This window comes from Oncorhynchus nerka, linkage group LG3 (assembly GCF_034236695.1).
Source record: "Oncorhynchus nerka isolate Pitt River linkage group LG3, Oner_Uvic_2.0, whole genome shotgun sequence".
Lineage (NCBI taxonomy): Eukaryota > Metazoa > Chordata > Actinopteri > Salmoniformes > Salmonidae > Oncorhynchus > Oncorhynchus nerka.
Window position 1 is genome coordinate 32,688,750 of NC_088398.1, and position 26,301 is coordinate 32,715,050.

The 26,301-nt window shown below is 41.9% G+C and overlaps 1 protein-coding gene across 1 annotated transcript; it reads right to left on the reverse strand.

Moving 5' to 3' along the window:
- Positions 1 to 1,272: 1,272 nt before the first annotated feature.
- On the reverse strand, positions 1,273 to 25,247 carry tent5ba (terminal nucleotidyltransferase 5ba). Its single transcript, XM_029630204.2, has 2 exons — positions 24,637 to 25,247; positions 1,273 to 3,397 (listed from the first exon to the last, which is right to left on the reverse strand). Exons 1-2 carry the CDS (start codon positions 24,787 to 24,789, stop codon positions 2,366 to 2,368), a joined length of 1,185 nt encoding a protein of 394 aa, XP_029486064.2. The 5' UTR covers positions 24,790 to 25,247; the 3' UTR covers positions 1,273 to 2,365.
- Positions 25,248 to 26,301: the final 1,054 nt, after the last annotated feature.

A 26,301-nucleotide genomic window follows, 5' to 3' on the forward strand; every position in this document is an offset into this window, starting at 1 on the left:
GGGGGTACCAGTACAGAGTCAATGTGGGAGGCACCGGTTAGTCGAGGTAATATAAACAGTTGATGTCGGAAGTTTACATACACCTAGGTTGGAGTCATTAAAACTTGTTTTTCAACCACTCCACAAATTTCTTGTTAACAAACTATAGTTTTGGCAAGTCGGTTAGGACATCTACTTTGTGCATGACACAAGTCATTTTTCCAACAATTGTTTACAGACAGTTTATTTAACGTATAATTCACTGTATCACAATTCCACTGGGTCAGACGTTTACATACACTAAGTTGACTGTGCCTTTAAAGAGCTTGTACTTTTCCAGAAAATTATGTCATGGCTTTATAAGCTTCTGATAGGCTAATTGACTTGTCCATAAACCTAAAAAAAAAAATGAAAAAGGTCAAATAAATAGATGCATACTGATAATGAGTACCATTATGTGTATATGCATGCTAAACTGAATACATCTTCTCGGGAATGTCTGGATTTGGATCATTTAAGCTAAATGATTGCACTTTGTAATGTTCGGTAAGTTTTTAATGTTACCATTAATGTATGCTCCCAAGTATCAATCAAGCAAGTGAAAGGAAATGGCAATTCCAGATGGGCATCCACTCCCTCCGCCACATTTTACCATGTATTAATCCACGCTGGCCACTCAACCAGTGACGCAACCATATTCTGATATATACACAAGCAAAATAACATGGATATGGCGTTATTCAAGCAAAATAGGATTCAGTTTCCACTGGCAACATGGGTGGGAGAACAAACCAGCCTTTGTCAAAGCTTTAGTATCACACCAGAGAGAGGCCATTGTGCTTCAGAAAGGCCTTATGGTTCATGTCCTCAGATTGTAATGGATCTTACAAACCCAGTTTAAGAAGTGGCACTCACTCAACAGACACTATGTTTTTCCACAGGCTAATTCCTGGAACTGGTCTGGGTTGTCAGTATGTCATCAAGATAATCATAGCTACATTACCCTCTTAAAAGGGTGGACAGCTGCATTTTTGTTGTTATCTAGAGCAACTTACAGTCCCCACAGTTTCTATGGTGTAGAAATCCTATCCCTTTATGGGTAGTTAAACAGATGACAGGATCCATAAACTAGGAGATGGAGCTATTTTGGTATTTAAAATTTAACCTAACAATAACAAAATAGCTCAATCTCCTAGTTTATGGATCCTGTCATCTGTTGTACATGCATCTTTAACTACCTAACAATACCAAAATAGCTCAACTATTCTCAGACTAAAAAACTCAGACACTATGAAAGCTTAACCAAGTTTATTCTTCCCAGAGGATCAATACAGCTGCATTAGACAAAAACATTTTCACACAAGCGCTGATATTTACACAAGCACTCCTACACATCTGTACAAACATCGTTCTTTACTGCTAGGCAGGAGACTAGTGATACGGGCCATAAACTTTTATTTCTCCCTTAATGTGACCTGACCTGACCTCAACCCCCCTCCATCACTAATCCATGGCTCTCTCCCCTTATCAATGCCTGCAACATGTAAATCGCTTCCCTGAACTCAACACATTCCAAGCTTAATTGCACACACTATATACGTTCCTCCTATATCCATTCCCTTCTGGTGTACACTCTCTAAACCTCAGCACTCCCCCAGTGACATGAATAAGTATATTTCATATTCTCAGAACCCAACAGTATCAAGGCCTTTCTTTCCCATTTACACAGGCTATGCTTATAATACACATATTTCAGAATTTTAAAAACACGACGATAGGGATTTTTAAAATTTGATTTATTTAAATCGCATGAAGATGAATGTCTCGGTCCCTGAAAAGAGATTTGGAGTAATCTAGGCAACACAAACCCCTAAAAAAAAAAAAACACAGCTCTCACTTTACAGAGGCGTTTTTGTAAATTGCTCAGATCATTTTAGGCACTTGGAATCACAATAATCCCTTCTGTTCTGAACAAAATACATATTTGGTCCTGTAACTGTTGTTTAAAAAATAAGTCAACTGAAGCAGCAGTCTGAAAATAAAGCTTCATAGTTTGTTTCTTCCAAAATAAATGTTTTTATTTTCTTATTTAAAAAAAATCTAAGATTTTGTTCTCACTTAAGGAACTACTTCAACATTCTTGCTACATGTGAAAAGGACCGTCAGCTTAACAAACGTTGTGTGAGGAGAAATACAATTGTTGAGAGAAGATTGGCTAAAATCATACAGCAGTAAAGGATCGTTTCAGTCAAGTCACATTTCCATTTGCTTAGTTTATTTATTTATTTTTAAAGACAAAGAGCAATGCTGCCATTCCGCAGCTCCAACCCAATGGAGAGAAACATTGGATGCCACATCCACCTCTGCCCTGCACATGCTTGTTAGCTCAGTTACAGTGCAGCCAAGTATGGTGAGAGTTACTGTAGTGAACTAGCGGTGGCTGTGGCTGCACATGTGCTATGTAGTAATTGCTGAAGTTGATGTCACGCACGTAGGGTGCGGGCTGGTAGAAGCAGGTGACGTTGGTCACCGTGGGGATGGCGTTCTGCTCAGCCAGCACCTGTAGCGCCAACATAGAGATGAGGCTGAGCGTCTGGCGCCGCTCATGGCCCATCAGACACACAGTGCTTTCATTCACCACCTGGTGCAGAGTCATCAGGCACTCATAGCGCTTGTGCTCCATGCCGGCAAAGTGGTTCTGCAGGTAGGCCTCCAACTTACGCTGCTGCTCGCAGATGTCAGAGAAGTCGATGAAGAAGCGCGAGCACATGTAGCGCTGCAGAGCCTTCATCTCTGTTTCACAGATGGGCCTGAACCCCTGTGCCAGCAAGTGGCAGTACTTAAGTAGCCCCCCGCCTCGGATCTCCTCGGGGCTGCGCGTGGCAATGATCCGCTGACACAGATGACCCATGGCACCCTCAAAGTCCCCATACACACTCTCCCCAATCACGGTGGGGTGGAAGCTCTCGGACATGGCCGTCTCTGAGCAGTGGTCAAACAGCAGCAGCGAGTCCAAGCCAATCTGGAAGGAGTCCACGCTGAATTCAAACTGCCGCCTGAGAGAGTCCACGAACTTGAGCTCCACATTCTTGCCCGTGTTGTTGGACAGTGAGATGAGGCTCCAGCGGTCTGTGTCGTTGCATACTTTCACCAGTTTCTGCACGTAGGCCTCTTTAAGGGTCAGCGGCGAGATGCGCTCCTTTCTGACCCCCGCTGGTAGGAAGTCCAATAGGCAGTCCATTACCACGTCCTTGACTAGCCGGAAAGCCTGGTCGTCCTTCAGAGACACACCGAAGATCAGGTCCAGGTCCTTGTAGCCCATGCCAGTGTCCTGGTAGAGCACGTGGCTGGCTGCAGAGCCGTTCAGCCGCACGTCTCGTACTGACACGCCCCTCTCCTCCAGCCGCGCCCGCACCACCTGGGTAAAGGAGACAGAGTATGTATAAGACATACGCTCAAACGCTTTTCATTTTTATGTTTAATTACAAAAAAATACATTTCTGAAGTAATATAAATGTAATTGGTTATGTCCAAAGGCACTCCTTGCCCATACAGGACAGACATGCCTTTCCCTTGTGGAACATTTGCTGACTTTGGTGCCAGACCACCTGCCTCCTCCTTGCCAACATTATTCAACCAAAGAACACACACACACACACACACACACACACACACACAAACCTGCAAAGACTCAAGTAAACATCTTGAGACATTTCTCAATAAGTTCCAACATGGGCCTCTGGAAAAGTCAATAGGCTGTGTAAGCACTAGGCAGAGATCAATACACTGCTCACGAAAGTACATTTAATCATCACCGCCATCAGTTTGAATGGAAACTAACAGGCCCAGAAGGATAGCAGAAGAGTTAGGACTACTCACTGAGGATCTGACTCACTGTCTGGGTCATGCCTGTTTCACAAGGGCCATGTTCAGTAGGAACAAAATTAAATAAGAAAAACGAATTTTCGGTTTCCATTGCAAAACTTTTTCAAACGCTTTCTGTTGCATGCTTTAATGAACACAACCCAGACGGTAGCAGTTAGTGCTATAGGATTTATACCCCTGCACTGCGATTCACACCGGTAGTAAGCGCTTGCCTTAGCATAGGCCCTAGTGGAGCAGACAATGAGAAAATCTTGCTCCAATCTCCACAACCGTTGGGTCAAAGGTTTCACTTTCAGAGGCCCGGTGATCTGCAGGACCAGTTCAGCAAAGAGGCTGCCACAATCATCTGTGAAGAGGATGTCCCAAGTCTGACATCCCTGGGTCTGTGCTCCATAGTTAGATAGTGGTAGGAATGGCACGCTAACAGACACTGGCAGTCACACTGAGAAAGTGTGTCTAGAAGACCTCAGGAAATACAAAGATGTGGCACTAACAGCACACTAAAGCTAAACTCAATCCACTTGGTGGGTTGGCACCATTAAAATGCACAGTTCGTGCATGTAAAGGAAACATGAAATTTACTCTTAAAATCCAAAGAGCTCTTTCGGTTAAGAGTCAGTTTAACTTGCATTTGAAAGTGATCACAGCTTTCAGTCAGAATCCTCAACACTCTCAAAAAGGCTTTAGCACAGGCAGATATGTAAGCTAGATGCTAGGAAATGTGTAGCCTACATTTCACCAATTTAAAAAATTGATGGTAGAACATGGTAGGCTGTACTGCCATGTTCTACCATACATTTTTTAAACTTATTTTGCATGTAACAATATGCAGTAAAATACAATGGAATACAGAGAAACTTTTAATTTAAGAATTAATCATTTTAGCTAATGTTTATAAAAAGCCCACACACTGATAGGTACACAGCCCATCTGTAAATAGCCCATCCAATCTACCTACCTCATCCCCAATGTTTTCTAATTTACTTTTTTGCTCTTTTGCACAACAGTATTTCTAATTGCATATCATCATCTGCACATCTATCACTCCAGTGTTAGTTTACTAAATTGTAATTACTTCGCCACTATGGCCTATTTATTGCCTTACCTCATCACGCCGTTTGAACACACTGTATATAGACTTTTTTTCTATTGTGTTTTTGACTGTATGCTTGTTTATTCCATGCGTAACTCTGTGTTGATGTTTGTGTCACACTGCTTTGCTTTATCTTGGCCAGGTCACAGTTGTAAATGAGAGGAAAAAAACTACTTAAATATCAAAGAGCAAACAATCTTAAATAAAACTGGAAACTGGACTAACCTATTGTACAGATCCTACACATATTATATCTCAAGTACTTGCATCACACTTTAGCAAAACACCTCTCCAACTCTTACCTCCCTACCTCCTCCCATTGCAGCCTTCAAATCTCCTCGTCCAGACAGATTAATGTCAGTCTGACAGTAATTAACACTCATCATGTCCATCAGATCATAAGCTGCCTCTATTTATACATAAGGGGTTAGGCTGCAGACAGACAAAGGCCTGCAGTTTCATTCAACAGTGCACCCCTAAGCGCATAGACATACATCATGGGCCCTACAGCAAAGACAGACATGGGCTCCATGATTGGTATGTATATAATTAAAGCTAATTGAATGGTGTGGGTCACCTAAATGCCAAATGATACTAAATTCTTAGTAACTTTTTGATCAGTAGCCTTATATTGCTTTCTGCAACAAAGTAGCAGTGTCCAGTCAGATTACAGTTATCAATTGGACAGGGACTACAGATGCTGTGAAACGAGACAAAGCTAAACTCAACACTTAATAATGCATTCAGAAATGTTTCATACCCCTAGATTTTGTCGGGTTACAGCTTGAATTCAAATGAATTAATATAATCTTTTTCTCACCCATTTATTGAAAATGTAATACAGAAAGCAAATGTACATACAGTTGTTAGTGTAATTTAATTATGCCAATGTGCATTCAATAATTGAAAACCCTTAATCTATTTTATGAGAATTTGTAAGATTCTTGTTTGCATAAAATAGATGGAGACCAGTTTTTTCAATAATAGGTAACAGAATTTATTCTCGGAGCGCGCTGCCACTTTACCACGAGCAACAGTTTATATACAAATCATGACGTCATTTCATTTCTTTAACAGAATCCCCTCCTCTCGACCGGGACAAAGTGAGGTGAAAAGTTCATTCTAACTTACTAACACACTCCCAGGTAACTTTTGACCCCTCAACATTATCGATCAACACTGAGCTGACAGTTCTAATTAACAGCAAACTTAGGAATGCACTCACTGTCTTATCTAAAAACCCCAGAGCTCAGTTCCGTAGGTTCAACCATAGGCTAACGACCTTATGTGTTTACACAGTCCACAACCCATTCGTTTCTTCCTAGTTGGAATGGTGTTCATTAACTTTAATTACTCCTTGTCCGTGTCTCACAATCCCTTCTTATGAACTCATATTGTTAATCAGATATAATAAAACAGAGTATAAGTTTGACTTATTTACAGTTCCATTTAAAATTATTTGTTCAGTCATTTAATCATAACTTTCCCAACAACAGTACCAGTAAAAAATTTGGCACCTACTCATTCCAGGGTTTTTCTTTATTTTTTACTATTTTCTACATTGTAGAATAATAGTGAAGTCATCAAATCTATGAAATAACACATATGGAATCATGTAATAACTAAAACTTGTAGTAACCCAAAATTGTTGGCATTTACGTATAACTTTTTTGGTCAGAGTGCATGTGTGTTTCAACTATTTAAGTCTACTAGAATGCTTAAAAGGCCGCTAAAATGTTAAAATATCTCTATACTTTTTTGGCAAGGAGGATATCGGTATCAGCCAAAAATGTCATATCGGTGCATCCCTAGTCACAAACTTGAAACATGACATTTGAATACATTCAATAAGATTTGCAGAATTATTACAAGTCCATTTACAACTATTAATATTCTGCTGTGAATCAAAAACACACTTGCAGATTTATCTGCACACACTTATCACGTTACCAAGAGATTCATAAGCTTATAGAAAGTTTTGTACGTTTGTATAAAAAGATTTGCAGTATTGCTGCAACCATTGGCCTGGATTGTTCCATCAATCAAATCTAAGGAAGTAGCTTGAAGAGGAGAAGTCATGTCTACAAAGTAACGGTAATTTGTTTAACAATGGTACATTTCAGATGAAATTGACAGCAGCTAATTTTTATATACATTTTATTTTATTTCACCTTTATTACATCTTAGAGATAAGAGTTCTGTCAAATGTAAATCATGTAGCGCCGTGAGTCATGACCGTGTCTTATATCGGCTGAAAACTTAAATTCTTGTTAATATAACTGCACTATCCAATTTAGAGTAGCTATTACTGCGAAAAAATTCCATGCTATTTTTTGAGGAGAGCTCCTAACAACAAAACACTTTTTTCACAGCGACAGGTTTGATAAATTCACCTCTGAAATTCAATCCAGTCAATGGCAGCAGAGAACTGGAAGGAAAGGCTGCCAAAGGACGTGTTGGCTTTGGGGATGACCAGTGAAATATACCTGCTGGAGTGCGTGCTACGGGTGGGTGTTGCTATGGTGACCAGTGAGCTGAGATAAGGCGGAGCTTTATCTAGCAAAGACTTAAAGATGACCTGGAGCCAGTGGGTTTGGCGACGAATATGAAGCGAGCACCAGCCAACGAGAGCATACAGGTCGCAGTGGTGGGTAGTATATGGGGCTTTGGTGACAAAATGGATGGCACTGTGATAGAATGAATCCAAATGGCTGAGTAGAGTGTTGGGAGACAATTTTGTAAATAACATCGCCAAAGTCAAGGATCAGTAGGATAGTCAGTTTTACGAGGGTATGTTTAGCAGCATGAGTGAAGGAGGTTTTGTTGAGAAATAGAAAGCCAATTCCAGATTTTATTTTGGATTGGAGATGCTTAATATGAGTCTGGAAGGAGAGTTTACAGTCTAGCGAGACACCTATAGTTAGTCAGAAGTTTACATACACTTAGGTCGGAGTCATTAAAACTCGTTTTTCAACCACTCCACAAATTTCTTGTTAACAAACTATAGTTTTGGCAAGTCGGTTAGGCCATCTACTTAGTGCGTGACACAAGTCATTTTTCCAACAATTGTTTATAGACAGATTATTTCATTTATAATTCACTGTATCACAATTCCAGTGGGTCAGAAGTTTACATACACTAAGATGTGCCTTTTCAACAGCTTTGGAAGTTTCCAGAAAATTGTGTCACGGCTTTAGAAGGTAACATTAACATTATGCTTTCTAAATGCAGTCGCTGTACTCATAATATACAGGAGAACGATCACCTTATGGCGAGGAAACCCAGCTTCAGACGCAATCCTTTAGGCAAGGGTAATTTAAGTGTAGGAAAGGGTCATTTAAGTGTAGGAAGGAATGAAACAGCGTCTGTGCCACCAATAAGTACAGATGGTAGCATAAATCCTCTCCGCACGGTCCCCGCTGCTGGACAATTTTCTCATGGCTTCTGGAAGGAAATACTGTAGGAATGCTCAACCGGTGTCACTCATTCAGCCGACAGAAACATTCAACCCATTAAGCAACGAGTCCGAGTCTTCTCTGGTCTCTCCTCCACCCATTACCGGGTCTGAGACGCCGAAGCCTCCCACCATTAGCTCTGACAAATTGAACACCCTAGTCATTACCCTAGAACACCCTAGTTCAATACCCATAGTATTAGACTTAAAAAATAATAATCAAGCGCTCATACACTCTTTACCAGGGGTTAGGGCTACCGACGTTAAGGCTAATCTGAAGATTGTGCTGGCTAAGGCTAAAAGTAGTGTAGAGTGTAGAGAGTATAGGGATATTGTTATCCACGTTGGCACCAACGACGTTAGGATGAAAGAGTCAGAGGTCACCAAAGAGTCAGAGGTCACATAGCTTCAGCGTGTAAATCAGATAGAAAGATCAGCATCGAGTAATTGTCTCTGGCCCCTTCCCAGTTAGGGGGAGTGATGAGCTCTACAGCAGTCTCAACTCAATCGCTGGTTGAAAACTGTTTTCTGCCCCTCCCACAAGATAGAATTTGTAGATAATTGGCACTCTTCCCGGGACTCACCCACAAACAGGAACAAGCCTGGCTTGATGAGGAGTGACAGACTCCATCCTAGCTGGAGGGGTGCTCTCATCTTATCTATGAATGTAGTGCCCTGTCTAACTCAACTAGCTCCACAATAAGATATGGTACAGGCCAGGCAGCAGGCTGTTAGCCACCCTGCCATCTTAGTAGAGTCTGCCACTAGCATAGTCAGCTCAGCTATCCCCATTGAGACTGTGTCTATGCCTCGATCTAGGATGGGCAAAACTAAACATGGCAGTGTTCGCCTTAGCAATCTCACTGGAATAAAGACCTCCTCCATTTCTGTCATTATTGAAAAAGATTGTGAAATCTCACATCTCAAAATAGGGCTACTTAATGTTAGATCCCTCACTTCCAAGGCAGTTATAGTCAATTAACTAATCACTGATCATAATATTGATGTGATTGGCCTGACTGAAACATGGCTTAAGCCTGATGAATTTAGTGTTAAATTAGGCCTCTCCTCCTGGTTACACTAGTGACCATATCCCCTGCGCATCCCGCAAAAAGCGGAGGTGTTGCTAACATTTACGATAGCAAATTTCAATTAAGAAAAAAAAAAAAGTCTGTTTTCATCTTTTGAGCTTCTAGTCATGAAATCTATGCAGCCTACTCAATCACTTTTTATAGCTACTGTTTACAGGCCTACTGGGCCGTATACAGCGTTCCTCACTGAGTTGCCTTAATTCCTATCGGACCTTGTAGTCATGGCATATTCAAATATAAAAAAATACATATTTTGGTGACTTTAATATTCACATGGAAAAGTCCACAGACACACTCCAAAAGGCTTTCGGAGCGATCATCGACTCAGTGGGCTTTGTCCAACATGTCTCCGGACCTACTCACTGCCACAGTCATACTCTGGACCTAGTTTTGTCCCGTAGAATAAATATTGTGTATCTTAATGTTTTTACTCATAATCCTGGACTATCGGACCACCATTTTATTACGTCTGCAATCGCAACAAATAATCTGCTCAGACCCCAACCAAGGATCATCAAAAGTCATGCTATAAATTCTCAGACAACCCAAAGATTCCTTGATGCTCTTCCAGACTCCCTCTGCCTACCCAAGGACATTGGACTACAACAATCTGTTAACCACCTTACTGAGGAACTCAATTTAATCTTGCGTAATACCCTAGATGCAGTCGCACCCCTTAAAACAAAAAACATTTGTCATAAGAAACTGGTATACAGAGAATACCCAAGCCCTGAAGCAAGCTTCCAGAAAAATGGAACAGAAATGGCGCTACACCAAACTGGAAGTCTTCCGACTAGCTTGGAAAGACCGATACTGCATGGTACTAAGAGCTCTAACCCTAATCCTTAATTGAGGAGAATAAGAACAATCCTAAATGTATTTTTGATACTATCGCAAAGCTAACTAAAAAGCAGCAATCCCCAAACTTTCACTTCAGCAGTGATAAATTCATGAAATTCTTTGACGAAAATATCATGATCATTAGAATTACGGACTCCTCTTTAAATCTGCGTATTTCTCCAAAACTCAGTTGTCCTGAGTCTGCACAACACTGCCAGGGCCTAGGATCAAGGTAGACACTCAAGTTTTTTAATACTATATCTCGACACATTCATGAAAATAGTCTTGGCCTCTACACCTTCAAGCTGCATACTGGACCCTATTCCAACTAAACTACTGAAAGAGCTGCTTCCTGTGCTTGGCACTCCTATGTTGAATATAATAAATGGCTCCCTATCCACCAGATGTGTACCAAACTCATTTAAAGTGGCAGTAATAAAGCCTCTTGAAAAATCAAACCTTGAGTCATGACCTGATTGCAGTTCGGCGTCGTAACTGACTTCAGTAGAAAAATGTTAACCTTTGAACGTCACATTGGTTAAGTGTGCTCTTCATAGATGAATCCCGGTTTCAACAGTATCGGGAAGATGGCAGACCTCGTGGATGGCATTGTGTGGGCGAGCGGTTTGCTGATGTCAACGTTGTGAACAGAGTTCCCCATGGTGGTGGTGGGGTTATGGTATGGGGAGGTATAAGCTACGGACAATGAACGCAATTTATCGATGGCCATTTTAATTCACAGAGATACCGTGATGAGATCCTGAGGCCCATTGTCATGCCATTCACCCGCCTCCAACACCTAATGTTTCAGCATGATAATACACAAGGATCTGTGCACAATTCATGGAAGTTGAAAATGTCCCAGTTCTTCCAGGAGATGGATTTACATTTACATTTACATTTAAGTCATTTAGCAGACGCTCTTATCCAGAGCGACTTACAAATTGGTGCTTTCACCTTATGACATCCAGTGGAACAGCCACTTACAATAGTGCATCTAGGTCTTTTAAGGGGGGAGGGGAGAAGGATTACTTTATCCTATCCTAGGTATTCCTTAAAGAGGTGGGGTTTCAGGTGTCTCCGGAAGGTGGTGATTGACTCCGCTGTCCTGGCGTCGTGAGGGAGTTTGTTCCACCATTGGGGGGCCAGAGCAGCGAACAGTTTTGACTGGGCTGAGCGGGAACTGTACTTCCTCAGTGGTAGGGAGGCGAGCAGGCCAGAGGTGGATGAACGCAGTGCCCTTGTTTGGGTGTAGGGCCTGATCAGAGCCTGGAGGTAGTGAGGTGCCGTTCCCCTCACAGCTCCGTAGGCAAGCACCATGGTCTTGTAGCGGATGCGAGCTTCAACTGGAAGCCAGTGGAGAGAGCGGAGGAGCGGGGTGACGTGAGAGAACTTGGGAAGGTTGAACACCAGACGGGCTGCGGCGTTCTGGATGAGTTGTAGGGGTTTAATGGCACAGGCAGGGAGCCCAGCCAACAGCGAGTTGCAGTAATCCAGACGGGAGATGACAAGTGCCTGGATTAGGACCTGCGCCGCTTCCTGTGTGAGGCAGGGTCGTACTCTGCGGATGTTGTAGAGCATGAACCTACAGGAACGGGCCACCGCCTTGATGTTATTTGAGAACGACAGGGTGTTGTCCAGGATCACGCCAAAGGTCTTAGCGCTCTGGGACGAGGACACAATGGAGTTGTCAACCGTGATGGCGAGATCATGGAACGGGCAGTCCTTCCCCGGGAGGAAGAGCAGCTCCGTCTTGCCGAGGTTCAGCTTGAGGTGATGATCCGTCATCCACACTGATATGTCTGCCAGACATGCAGAGATGCGATTCGCCACCTGGTCGTCAGAAGGGGGAAAGGAGAAGATTAATTGTGTGTCGTCTGCATAGCAATGATAGGAGAGACCATGTGAGGTTATGACAGAGCCAAGTGACTTGGTGTATAGCGAGAATAGGAGAGGGCCTAGAACAGAGCCCTGGGGGACACCAGTGGTGAGAGCACGTGGTGAGGAGACGGATTCTCGCCACGCCACCTGGTAGGAGCGACCTGTCAGGTAGGACGCAATCCAAGCGTGGGCCGCGCCGGAGATGCCCAACTCGGAGAGGGTGGAGAGGAGGATCTGATGGTTCACAGTATCGAAGGCAGCCGATAGGTCTAGAAGGATGAGAGCAGAGGAGAGAGAGTTAGCTTTAGCAGTGCGGAGCGCTCCGTGATACAGAGAAGAGCAGTCTCAGTTGAATGACTAGTCTTGAAACCTGACTGATTTGGATCAAGGTCATTCTGAGAGAGATAGCGGGAGAGCTGGCCAAGGACGGCACGTTCAAGAGTTTTGGAGAGAAAAGAAAGAAGGGATACTGGTCTGTAGTTGTTGACATCGGAGGGATCGAGTGTAGGTTTTTTCAGAAGGGGTGCAACTCTCGCTCTTGAAGACGGGAGGGACGAGCCAGCGGTCAGGGATGAGTTGATGAGCGAGGTGAGGTAAGGGAGAAGGTCACCGGAGATGGTCTGGAGAAGAGAGGAGGGATAGGGTCAAGCGGGCAGGTTGTTGGGCGGCCGGCCGTCACAAGACGCGAGATGTCATCTGGAGAGAGAGGGGAGAAAGAGGTCAGAGCACAGGGTAGGGCAGTGTGAGCAGAACAGCGGTGTCGTTTGACTTAGCAAACGAGGATCGGATGTCGTCGACCTTCTTTTCAAAATGGTTGACGAAGTCATCTGCAGAGAGGGAGGAGGGGGAGGGGGAGGAGGATTCAAGAGGGAGGAGAAGGTGGCAAAGAGCTTCCTAGGGTTAGAGGCAGATGCTTGGAATTTAGAGTGGTAGAAAGTGGCTTTAGCAGCAGAGACAGAGGAGGAAAATGTAGAGAGGAGGGAGTGAAAGGATGCCAGGTCTGCAGGGAGGCGAAGTTTTCCTCCATTTCCGCTCGGCTGCCCGGAGCCCTGTTCTGTGAGCTCGCAATGAGTCGTCGAGCCACGGAGCGGGAGGGGAGGACCGAGCCGGCCTGGAGGATAGGGGACATAGAGAGTCAAAGGATGCAGAAAGGGAGGAGAGGAGGGTTGAGGAGGCAGAATCAGGAGATAGGTTGGAGAAGGTTTGAGCAGAGGGAAGACATGATAGGATGGAAGAGGAGAGAGTAGCGGGGGAGAGAGAGCGAAGGTTGGGACGGCGCGATACCATCCGAGTAGGGGCAGTGTGGGAAGTGTTGGATGAGAGCGAGAGGGAAAAGGATACAAGGTAGTGGTCGGAGACTTGGAGGGAGTTGCAATGAGGTTAGTGGAGGAACAGCATCTAGTAAAGATGAGGTCGAGCGTATTGCCTGCCTTGTGAGTAGGGGGGAAGGTGAGAGGGTGAGGTCAAAAGAGGAGAGGAGTGGAAAGAAGGAGGCAGAGAGGAATGAGTCAAAGGTAGACGTGGGGAGGTTAAAGTCGCCCAGAACTGTGAGAGGTGAGCCGTCCTCAGGAAAGGAGCTTATCAAGGCATCAAGCTCATTGATGAACTCTCCGAGGGAACCTGGAGGGCGATAAATGATAAGGATGTTAAGCTTGAAAGGGCTGGTAACTGTGACAGCATGGAATTCAAAGGAGGCGATAGACAGATGGGTAAGGGGAGAAAGAGAGAATGACCACTTGGGAGAGATGAGGATCCCGGTGCCACCACCCCGCTGACCAGAAGCTCGGGTGTGCGAGAGCACGTGGGCGGACGAAGAGAGAGCAGTAGGAGTAGCGGTGTTGTCTGTGGTGATCCATGTTTCCGTCAGAGCCAAGAAGTCGAGGGACTGGAGGGAGACATAGGCTGAGATGAACTCTGCCTTGTTGGCCGCAGATCGGCAGTTCCAGAGGCTACCGGAGACCTGGAACTCCACGTGGGTCGTGCGCGCTGGGACCACCAGATTAGGGTGGCTGCGGCCATGCGGTATGGAGCGTTTGTATGGTCTGTGCAGAGAGGAGAGAACAGGGATAGACAGACACATAGTTGACAGGCTAGAGAAGAGGCTACGCTAATGCAGAGGAGATTGAATGACAAGTGGACTACACGTCTCGAATGTTCAGAAAGTTAAGCTTACGTAGCAAGAATCTAATTGACTAAAAATGATTAAAATGATAGAGTACTGCTGGGGTAGGCTAGCTGCGTTGTTGACACTACCCTAATCAAGTCGTACCGTTGAGTGTGAAGTTTCTACAATGCTGCTTATCGGAGCTAGCTGGCTAGCTAGCAGTGTTGGTTACGTTACGTTGCGTAGGAGAACGACAATAGCTGGCTAGCTAACCTAGAAAATCGCTCTAGACTACACAATTATCTTTGAAACAAAGACGGCTATGTAGCTAGCTATGTAGCTAGCTACGATCAAACAAATCACACCGTTGGGACTGTAATGAAATGAAGTGAAAAAGTGATACTACCTGTGGAGCGACGCGGAATGCGACCGGAATGCGAAAGTTCTATTCAGTAGACGTTGGCTGGCTATTGGCTAGCTAGGAGTGTCTCCTACGTTAAGGACGACAAAATAGCTGGCTAGCTAACCTCGGTGAATTAAGATAATCACTCTAAGACTACACACTCTAAACTACACAATTATCTTGGATACGAAGACAGCAAAGACAACTATGTAGCTATCTAATACTACACTAATCAAGTCGTTCGGTTGAGTGTGATAGTTACTACAGTGCTACGGTAGCCGGTGAACGTATGCTAGCTGCTAGGCAGATAGGAGGGCGACGAAATACGATAATAACGCAATTATCACTCTAAGACTCCACACTCTAAGCTACACAATTATCTTGGATACGAAGACAGCAAAGACAACTATGTAGCTAGCTATGTAGCTAGCTAACACTACACTAATCAAGACGTTCAGTTGAGTGTGATAGTACTACAGTGCTACGGTAGACGGTGAACGTGTTGGACAGATAGGAGACGACGAAATACGATAATTACGCAATTATCTTTGATACAACGACGACTATGTAGCTAGCTAAGAGGAAATTGCTAAGATTAGACAAATCAGACCGTTGTACTATAATGAAATGTAATGAAATGTAATGAAAAAGTTATACAACCTGCAGACCGAAGCGCGGATGCGACCAGATCACACTGCATGAGGCAAATGGGGGTCACACAAGATACTGACTGGTTTTCTGATCCACGCCCCTAGCTTTTTTTTAAGGTATTCTATATATATGACCAAAATATGCATAGCTGTATTCCCAGTCATGTGAAATCCATAGATTAGGCCCTAATGAATGCATTTAAATTGACTGATTTCCTTATACGAACTGTAACTCAGTAAAATCTTAAATTGTTGCATTTACATTTTCCTTCAGTTTACAAGATATGCCACTAATATGAGGAGTATGCACCATAAACATGTCTACTCATGGAGGAATTCCCTATCAAAGAGACTCAGAGGGTTTGGCAGGAGGCCCTGGGTCAATGGGAGATCAAGGGTGAGAGGTTGAGGACTTAGGGGGAAATGAGATACAACTTGAACCACAGAGTAAGGCTGCCTTCAAACCAAAACGCATGTCCAATGCAGCTGTCTGGTCGGGAAAAACGCTGTTCTACGTTTTTAATTGGCTGAACGAGAGTCTTTCCAACTTTTCTGACGGACAGCACAACACAAACCTCTCCCCAACTGACCCCTCCCTTTGAACTAGAGGTCGACCGATTATGATTTTTCAACGCCGATACCGATTATTGGAGGACCCCAAAAAAAGCCGATACCGATTATTAGAGGACCAAAAAAAGCCGATACCGATTAATCGGACGATTTTGTTAATTTATTTGTAATAAGGACAATTACAACAATACTGAATGAACACTTATTTTAACTTAACATAATACATCAATAAAAATGTAGCCTCAAATTTAGCCTCAAATAAATAAATAATGAAACATGTTCAATTTGGTTTAAATAATGCAAAAACAAAGTGTTGGAGAAGAAAGTAAAAGTGCAATATGTGCCATGTAAAAAAGCTAACGTTTAAGTTCCTTGCGCAGAACATAAGAAAGCTGGTGGTTCCTTTTAACATGAGACTTCAATATACCAAGGTAAGAGGTTTTAGGTTGAGGTTAATATAGTATTTGTATTTCATAGGCACTTTAGTATTGCCAGTGTAACAGTATAGCTTCCGTCCCTCTCCTCGCCCCTACCTGGGCTCGAACCAGGAACACATCGACAACAGCCACCCTCGAAGCATTGTTAACCATCACTCCACAAAAGCCGCGGCCCTTGCAGAGCAAGGGGAACAACGACACCAAGTCTCAGAGCGAGTGACGTTTGAAACGCTATTAGCGAGCACCCCGCAAACTAGCTAGCCACTTCACATCGGTTACACCAGCGTAATCTCGGGAGTTGATAGGCTTGAAGTCATTAGTAGTTCAATGCTTGAAGCACAGCGAAGAGCTGCTGGCAAAACGCACAAAAGTGCTGTTTGAATGAATGCTTACGAGCCTGCTGCTGCCTACCATCGCTCAGTCAGTGTTCAATCAAATCATAGACTTATTTATAACATAATAACACAGAAATACGAGCCTTTGATCATTAATATGGTCGAATCCGGAAACTATCATTTCGAAAACAAAACTTTTCATTATTTCAGTGAAATACGGAACCGTTCCATATTTTATCTAACGGGTGGCATCCATAAGTCTAAATATTGCTGTTACATTGTACAACCTTCAATGTTATGTCATAATTACGTAAAATTCTGGCAAATTAGTTCGCAACGAGCCAGGCGGCCCAAACTGTTGCATATACCCTGACTCTGCGTGCAATGAACGCAAGAGAAGTGACACAATTTCAACTGGTTAATATTGCCTGCTAACCTGTATTTCTTTTAGCTAAATATGCAGGTTTAAATATATATACTTCTGTGTATTGATTTTAAGAAAGGCGTTGGTGTTTATGGTTAGGTACAGTCATGCAACGATTGTACTTTTTTTTCACAAATGCGCTTTTGTTAAATCATCCCCCGTTTGGCGAAGTCGGCTGTCTTTGTTAGGAAGAAATAGTCTTCACACAGTTCGCAACGAGCCAGGCGGCCTAAACTGCTGCATATACCCTGACTCTGTTGCAAGAGAAGTGACATAATTTACCTAGTTAACCTGTTACTCCTACCCCCTACTTTTTCGAACATTCTGTTAAAAATCGCGCAACATTTCAGTGCCCTGCTACTCATGCCAGGAATATAGTATATGCATATGATTAGTATGTGTGGATAGAAAACACTCAGACGTTTATAAAACTGGTTAAATCACGGCTGTGACTATAACAGAACGTGCGTTGTAGAAAAGGCCCATGGAGTTGGTGGAATACTCCTTTAATTCATTGCCATTTACTCAGCTGGGCCAGGGGCGCTTTAATTAGGTCAGGTGGAAATGTCCGACAGATCTCAACTCCATAAAAGGAGGAAATTTCCATCGCCTGATCTCGCTGCTTTCTCTTCCTTAACTCCATCTCATCCAGAAGTTCTGTGCGTCCATGAATCCACGTAAGTCCACCAACTCTGTTACCTTTCATGTTACCTTTCTGAATTATCTGTGGCGATCGGGAGAGTGGGCCATTCAGTTACTGTTAATAGTTATTACCGCGGAGCGCGGCTTGGAGCGCAGCTTCAAACATATTGTGTAATTGTCAATGATCACGGCCCTACAGATCCTCATAGGCCAATTACGCAATCGATATGGTTCATGTGTATTGAAATTAATTATATGTACACATGAAGACTATTGAAAGCGTGAAATGAGAAACGTCATTGTTTGCTAACTGATTGACTTTGATCATGGGGATTATAGATTGTATAACCATTCACTGTTTGTATTCTTTCATGATTTATGATAAATAGTTATGAGCCTAAATGACTCGCGGATGATTACTATTGACTTCTTAATGAACTGGACTGTTGAATTCCCTAACTTATGTTAATAATGACTGATATGATTTGATTATGAATTTGATTGTATACATGTTATTTGTTTCCTTTGTGATGCAGCACAGACTACTCAGTAAATATACCACTTTATGGTTAAAGGAATTCCTGCCTCAGTCTCATCCATTCCTCTGTCACCTGACAGTGTTCACCTTCACTGTCAGTCATCCTACCTGTCCAGCTACCCACACAGATTCCAATAATCTTTCATGCGTTTCATCGAAAAGTGCAGGAAAATCTGATCACTGAAAATGGAAAAATATATCCATGCGCCACTTCAACCCATTGATAAAGGTGAACCACAATTAATGGGGCCGAGGTTGCAATACCTACAGCTTCCACACGATGTCTAGAGTCTTGTCATTTGCCTACTATTTGTTTCTTGGTCAAACAGACGCAAGGCAGCGCAGTTCTTCCGGTCGGAGACCGGATATTTTGGTTGAGATTTACCCGGACATTATTTCCAGACGGACAGCTATAGAATATACATCGCCTCGTGATCAATTTGATCGCTTATTAACGTTTACTAATACCTAAAGTTGCATTACAAAAGTATTTCGAAGTGTTTTGTGAAAGTTTATCGTCGACTTTTTTAATTGAAAAAAATGACGTTACGTTATAAAACGCTATTTTTTTCCTTGATCACACAGTCTTCATAGATCGATATCTAGGCTATATATGGACCGATTTAATCTGAAAAAAAGACCCAATAGTGATGTTTATGGGACATCTAGGAGTGCCATCAAAGAAGATGGTCAAAGGTAATGAATGTTTTATATTTTATTTGTGCGTTTTGTGTAGCGCCGACTATGCTAATTACTTTGTTTACGTCCCCTGCGGGTCTTTTGGGGTGTTACATGCTATCAGATAATAGCTTCTCATGCTTTCGCCGAAAAGCATTTTAAAAATCTGACTTGTTGCCTGGATTCACAACGAGTGTAGCTTTAATTCACTACCCTGCATGTGTATTTTAATGAACGTTTGAGTTTTAACTAGTACTATTAGCATTTAGCGTAGTGCATTTGCAGATGTCTAGATGGGACGCCTGCGTGTCAGGTAGGAGCAAGAGGTTAAAAGACATTCATGTTAGCAGGCAATATGAACTAAATATGCAGGTTTAAAAATATATACTTGTGTATTGATTTTAAGAAAGGCATTGATGTTTATGCTTAGGTACACGTTGGAGCAACGACAGTCCTTTTTCACGAATGCGCACCCCCTCGATTATATGCAACGCAGAACAAGCTAGATAAACTAGTAATATCATCAACCATGTGTAGTTAACTAGTGATTATGATAGATTTATTGTTTTTTATAAGATAAGTTTAATGCTAGCTAGCAACTTACCTTGGCTTACTGCATTCGCGTAACAGGCAGGCTCCTCATGGAGTACAATGAGAGTCAGGTGGTTAGAGCATTGGACTAGTTAATCTAAGGTTGCAAGATTGAATCACTGAGCTGACAAGGTAAGAATCTGTCGTTCTGCCCCTGAACAAGGCAGTTAACCCACCGTTCCTAGGCGGTCATTGAAAATAAGAATGTGTTCTTAACTGACTTGCCTAGTTAAATAAAGGTGTAAAAAAATATATATATCTATCTATATATATATAAAAATATTTTCTTAAATATGCCAAATCAGTGTCCAAAAACACAGATTTCCGATTGTTATGAAAACTTGAAATCGGCCCTAATTAATCGGCCATTCCGATTAATCGGTCGACCTCTACTTTGAACGCCATTGGGATGCTGTGTCTTTTACGCATCCATGTGTCTGATTGGAAGGCACCCTTGTAGTCCTCAATAAATCAACAATGTAAATGTTAACTCGCTCTTTCAATTGCATTCAGTACCTCTATCCATCTCTCTATATTCTATATTCTCTATATTCCTAGGACCTCCAGAACCTTCTGACCAACTACCTGCGATCTCTCCAGATCAGAGAAGTATGCACTCTGTAAACTATGTAAACCTCCTTCGCTATGGCCGTCTGTGTGATGACATATAGATTATTATCCTAGGTGTGACTGGTTGGATTGGATTTACTGTACTAACTCCAAAACTCATACTAATGTGTGTCCATCCCCTTATATCCAGGTGTGTCTGGAACTCTAGAGCAGCACATCAAAAAGACCTGCCATCCTGTTGTCAGCAGACAGTTCCCGGAGGAAGGATGCAACAATTAAGCTTTTTAACAGCTAAATCTGGTGGATGATCACCAAACAAAGTTTTGTATAAACTACTCATGTTCATTTTCAAGTTGTTACAAAACAATACATTTTTCATAGCCGGTTCTAATATAAGTTTTTCACATTCTTAATAATTACTATGGTAACTTAAACATCAAACAACATGCATACTTTCTCCATCAAGACTTGGTGCTTAGGACTCTAAAAGGTCTAAACTCAATGCAAGTCTCATGTCCAGGGTGAAAACATTTTTAGTCATGTATTTAAGACACAGGTGTATCAACTAAAATGTTTTTATCCCAGACAAGCCTGGGGGTCCAGTGAGCCATACAAGCTAGAACCGCCACTGATCACAAGAGAACGTTCCTGACTTGAGGATGCTATAGCGACTGGCAAGTGACAACAGCAGATGACAATAGCCATATTGTAAACACTATTGTCAACACATTATTTGAATAGTATGTTGACACTCACAGCAGAAATGTTGCCAAAGGTATGTTCCCAAAACACTGTTGGGTAACAATTATTCTATTTCTATGAGTGGTGCCATAATAAAGTCCAAAAAACACAAACTATTTAAAAAACATAAAATCAAGCTGATCTTCAGAGACTCATTCATGTTTGTTATTACACTTACTTTTCTTCAGAAGAGGCTTATAGAGTCAAATGTGAAGTTTTTGTTTGAACAGAACTGAAGTGTGTCCAGTTTATTGGTAACTAATTTCAGCAAGCAAATGGGGTTGTTATGAAAGTCAGGCTGGGAAGATGACATATGGTTCCCACTAATCCTGGGGAACACCCTGTTCCAAAATATGGAACAGCACCTGCATAGTCAATCAAGCATTTATCATAAAGGTTAAAAACATCCACTACCACATCCAGAAATCCTGGATTAATTAATCATGACTAACTACATAACTGTCAGTCAAATCAATATGTTAATTGTTAAACCAGCTGGCATGATCTTTCAATTACATAACCACCATCCATCCCATGCATAAGAATATGTCTGATGTAGAGGGGGACATTAATGAAAACCAGCAGATGGGGGCTGGAGATCGAGTTACAGCAGGGAGATACATTACATTTTACATTTACATTTAGCAAGAGATACTGGTACTGGCCAGTCTAGATTATTTAACATGGTTAGTCTCATTGAGATAAAATCTATTTTTCAAGAGAGACCTGGACAGATAGCAGCACCACCTTGGTAGACACAACACAAGGCACTGTCTGGTCCCCCCAGATACCAGGGAGCATCAACTGTCTGTAGTTGCTTGGAATCTGGATGGTATACCCATAGAAAAAGAATCTCAATATAGTTCTGTGGGTATAACATTAATTTAAGTAAATTAGTTTAACATTTTGTGATTTGAGATAGGTGTATGACCTAGGGGATATTTCAGGGACTCTGGCCAATAAGGGAACCTTTGAAATCAGAAGTCCAACTACCACTCAGGGGTCCTAAAACTATCAAAAGCACAAGATCTCTAACATTGGAGGCTCCTCGGAGGAAGAAGGGGATGACCATCCTCCTCAGTCAATTTCATTAAAATGTAAATGGTAAAACATTTAAAAAGTTATCCTTTTTAGATAAAATTATACTAAATATAATCACGTCACCAAATAATTAAAACACTATTTTGCAAAGAAGGTCTACAGTAGCCTCAACAGCACTCTGTAGGGTAGCACCATGATATAGCCGGGGTACAGCCATTTACATTTACATTTAAGTCATTTAGCAGACGCTCTTATCCAGAGCGACTTACAGCCATCTTCTGTCCTCCTCTGGGTACATTGACTTCAATACTAAACCTAGGAGGCTCATGGTTCTCAACCCCTTCCATAGACTTACACAGTAATTATGACAACTTTCGGATGACGTCCTCCAGCATGAACTGATATGTTGTCCACCCAATCAAGTATCAGAGAATGAATCTAGTACTGAAAGCATAAACTACAGCTAGCTAGCACTGCAGTGTATAGAATGTGGTGAGTAGTTGACTCAGAGAGAGAAAGCAAATTAATTTCTTCCAAAATTAAGGAGAAGCAAGAGAGAAATAGAGAAAGATTATTTTTTTCCACTTTCAGTTTCACTTACTTAGCAAATGCAGCTAGCTAGTTAAGGCTACTGAAACACCCTGCTCATACAGAATGATACTATGTTAGTTAGCTGGCTATGACTTTCCAACACAACAGTGGAACTCTTCCAAGTCAAGGTAAGCTTTTGGTATTACTAACTTATTGCCACCGGGGCCTGCCGGTGTAACTGCTTTCTGACTGTACACTGTAGCGGGTTTAATAACATGTTAGTTCTATTAGCTATGCTGACTATGAATATGCTGACTATGACGTCACTTTAGCTAATATGGTGACAACAATGTAGGCTGTGTGTAGCAGTTCGGCTTAGAAAGGTTTTTTCACCTGATCCCATACAGCTGATGTGTTGTGCATTGAAGTCCACAAGCGAAGGGAAGAGGTGAGAGGAGTAGAGCGCATAGATGCGACGAGGAAGACAAAGTGGCTGCTATGAAAGTGAACTGTGTTTCAGGGTGTATTCATTCCGCTGATTCTGTTGAAAAGGTTTCTTAAACGGAAGCAAACGGAACAAAACGTGGATAACATACCTGAATTTGTCCAATAGAAACTCTCGTTTGCAACTGTTGGACTAATGATTACACACTATATAAGCTAGATGCAGGCAAGAGTGTGCACGACGGTATTTCATTTCATTGTCTGTCCATGTGTCACTGTCTGTGACCTCAAATTTCTCTCTCGACCTGTGTGCACCTACGTTGTAAACTTTTATTTATAGGCTAGGTTGTAGCAACCTCATGATGGGTATAGAGAAAATTTGAGTATCAAGTAGTAGCCTAAACCTATCGCTGTTACATTGAACTGGGTGAATGGAATACGAATGGGAGTCATCCAATATGCTGTAATATGCTCATGAAAACAAAAATCATCCTCCGTTATCTTAATTGGCATTGACCGCCACTGTTCTCTAATGATACAAAATGACCGAGCCTTCTGCCACCGTCAATTGGAAAGGTATTGTCAATATGCATATCAGAAAAGTGGAGTATATCAAAACTCCCATCTGGACGGATATTAGAAACAGACCCATAATGGTGCAAGACACTTCCAGTCAAATGTGACTCATCGGTGGTAATTAATATACTATGGTGACTGATGACAAAGGGATTTGATGACAACATAAACTGTAGCAGCAAGGTAAATTAAGCGACCTGTTTTGTTAACTAACTGTATGAATCAGCACATTGCTGTAGGCTACTTTTCTTTAAATACAGTTACAGAAATCTAAATTGTTGCAAAGAGTTACCGCAATGGCGATTGTTAATGGGTTAACACCTACTGAAGCTCACTACTGAACAGAGTGGAAGTCAACAGTAAAGGTCCTATATGGGGCAGGGTTGGAGTTCAGCTCACACTTTGACCTGAACTAGAGAATGACTATTGCTACAGTGAAGTATATGTATGATAGGCATCAGTTTGGTCGCAGACTAGACGTAACATGCATAGTACATTTAAATCCGAGGTACTCAACCTGGTATGATAAGTAACCAAACGTAACATATGGCAAGAACTAATGTTGGGTGGTTGGTCGGGGTGGATAGTGGGCATATAAACGCAAACGTCGAGCAACCCTAAGGTTGCGATCTTATCACGGACAACTTTAGCATTTTAGCAACTTGAGCTACTTACTACTTTTTAGCTACTTTGCATGTTAGCTAACCCTTCCCCTTACCATTTTGGCTAACCCTTTAATCTAAATTTATCCCTAACCCCTAGCCTAACTGATGTTAGCCATCTAGCTAGAATTCGTAATATCATAAGGTTCGCAAATTCGTAACATATTGTACTTTTTTAAAAAATCGTATCATACAAAATGAGTGATGGACATCCACAAATTAATGCATACCATACGAAAGGTAACACACCATACTAAATGCGTATCTCGGATTGACATACAGAATACAACATCCTCTGTGACCAGGTCGGTCAGAGACATGGCTCCATCACTCAATAGAATAGACTACTTTAATATGCCATAGGGCATTTTATTTGCAACAAAGCACATGCATACTAACAGTACATCACAAAACATGAAGCGATTCAGAGTAGACAGCATATACTCAGTATGGAAGTTGTGGCGCACGCGCTTTACCTGAACGATCTGCCGGGGTTGTAGAGAGAGTGTAGGGAAATTTCCGCGGCCGTGAATCGGGATTGCTTCTCTAAGGATTGAGTTCAAACGACGCACCTGATCCCAAGACAGCACACAGAACCGCCTACTCTGATCCGAAGTATCGCTTGACATGGCGATGTGGCACTGAACAGAGTTTAAAAATATATTGGAATGAATGCGGTAGTCTAATTTTGCTGTATCACTCCCGGATCAATCGGTTGAGGTGTGCGTCTTAAAAATGCAGGGGGAATAATGAATGGATGAGTTTGGTCAATGTGGTAAATTCTAATAGCCTACAAATGTTCAGTATCCGTTTCCTCATTCAGCAAAGTAATGAAGATGTGATTGCTGTCAGATACTTGAAGTTTGAAATGCAAGACACACTTAACTCTTTATCCACAGATGTTAAACTGATCAGTCACAAGTTTGCAGCGAATCGTTATCCAAAAATATCATCCAAGGTCTATAAAGGCTCCTCATTTGCATAGAGGCTCTAATTTTTTTTGTTCACTCAGTAATTATCAAGACCTTGCCTTGTTGCGAGTGCCACCAGTCATTGCAGAGAAAATGTTTGGTTTGGCACAACCTGTGTACTAGTGACGCATTTCCAGAGCCTCCACCCCTTTCCATACTCACTGATATCCTCCAAGACATTGGGCGCGTTCGACATTGAGAGCAATAGAGTATTTTTGAAGGCACTAACTCCGCCATGGTTCGTTGGACAAATGCATTTCTGTAAGGTTTTTGGATAAACGCAGAAAATAAGGTTTGTTGTAAACACAGGCTGAGGAGATCGTGTACATTGAGTCATATGCGATAATCTTCATCAGCTAATGTCACTGTTTCTTAATTTTGTAAGTATTAATGTAATAAAAAAGCACATAAAATGCTTCATAATTCATAAAGGTCATGTTAACGGACTGATATTATCTCATAGAACAAAACGTATAAGAGCTCCTAAGCCTGTGTTAACCTCAGATCTTATGTTTGGCATTTAATTAACACAAAACCCTATTCTTTCCCCATTCATTTCCACCATATGCATCGCTGAACAAACCAGAGGTAACTCATTTCCGTTTTTTAAGGACTAAAAGCTGGCAAACTCTATTGCAGCTGACATTAAACTCGAGTCAAGACCGACTAATCTACAAATCAACTTGCATCATAAATAACGAGTCAGTAGATCAGTTACCATTTACAATAAAATAAGTTTTTGTTCACTTACCATCATTAATAAGCTACCATCCTTCTAAACATATGTCAAATTGTTTAGTTGGCAATGACTCAAGAGTTCTACATAGATTATGGTCATCATACAGTGCATTTGGAAAGTATTGAGACCCCTTGACTTTTTCCACATTTCATTACAGCCTTATTCAAAAACTTATGAAAATTATTATTATTATTTATTTATTCAATCTACACACAATATCCCACAATGACAAAGCAAAAACAGGTTTAAAAACGAAAAAAAAAAATGTATTAAAAACAAAAAGCAGAAATATCACATTTACATAAGTATTCACACTTTACTCAGTACTTTGTTGAAGCACCTTTGACAGTGATTATAGCCTCAAGTCTTCTAAAAGGCATCATGCTACAAGCTTGGCACACCTGTATTTGGGAGTTTCTCCCATTATATAG

Excerpts from the sequence above, each read along its gene's own strand:
- tent5ba (XM_029630204.2), bottom strand. The coding sequence starts at position 24,789 with ATGTCAAGCGATACTTCGGATCAGAGTAGGCGGTTCTGTGTGCTGTCT. Across the intron at positions 3,398-24,636 it reads AACCCCGGCAGATCGTTCAG|GTGGTGCGGGCGCGGCTGGA; the intron begins GTAAAGCGCGTG and ends TCCTTTACCCAG.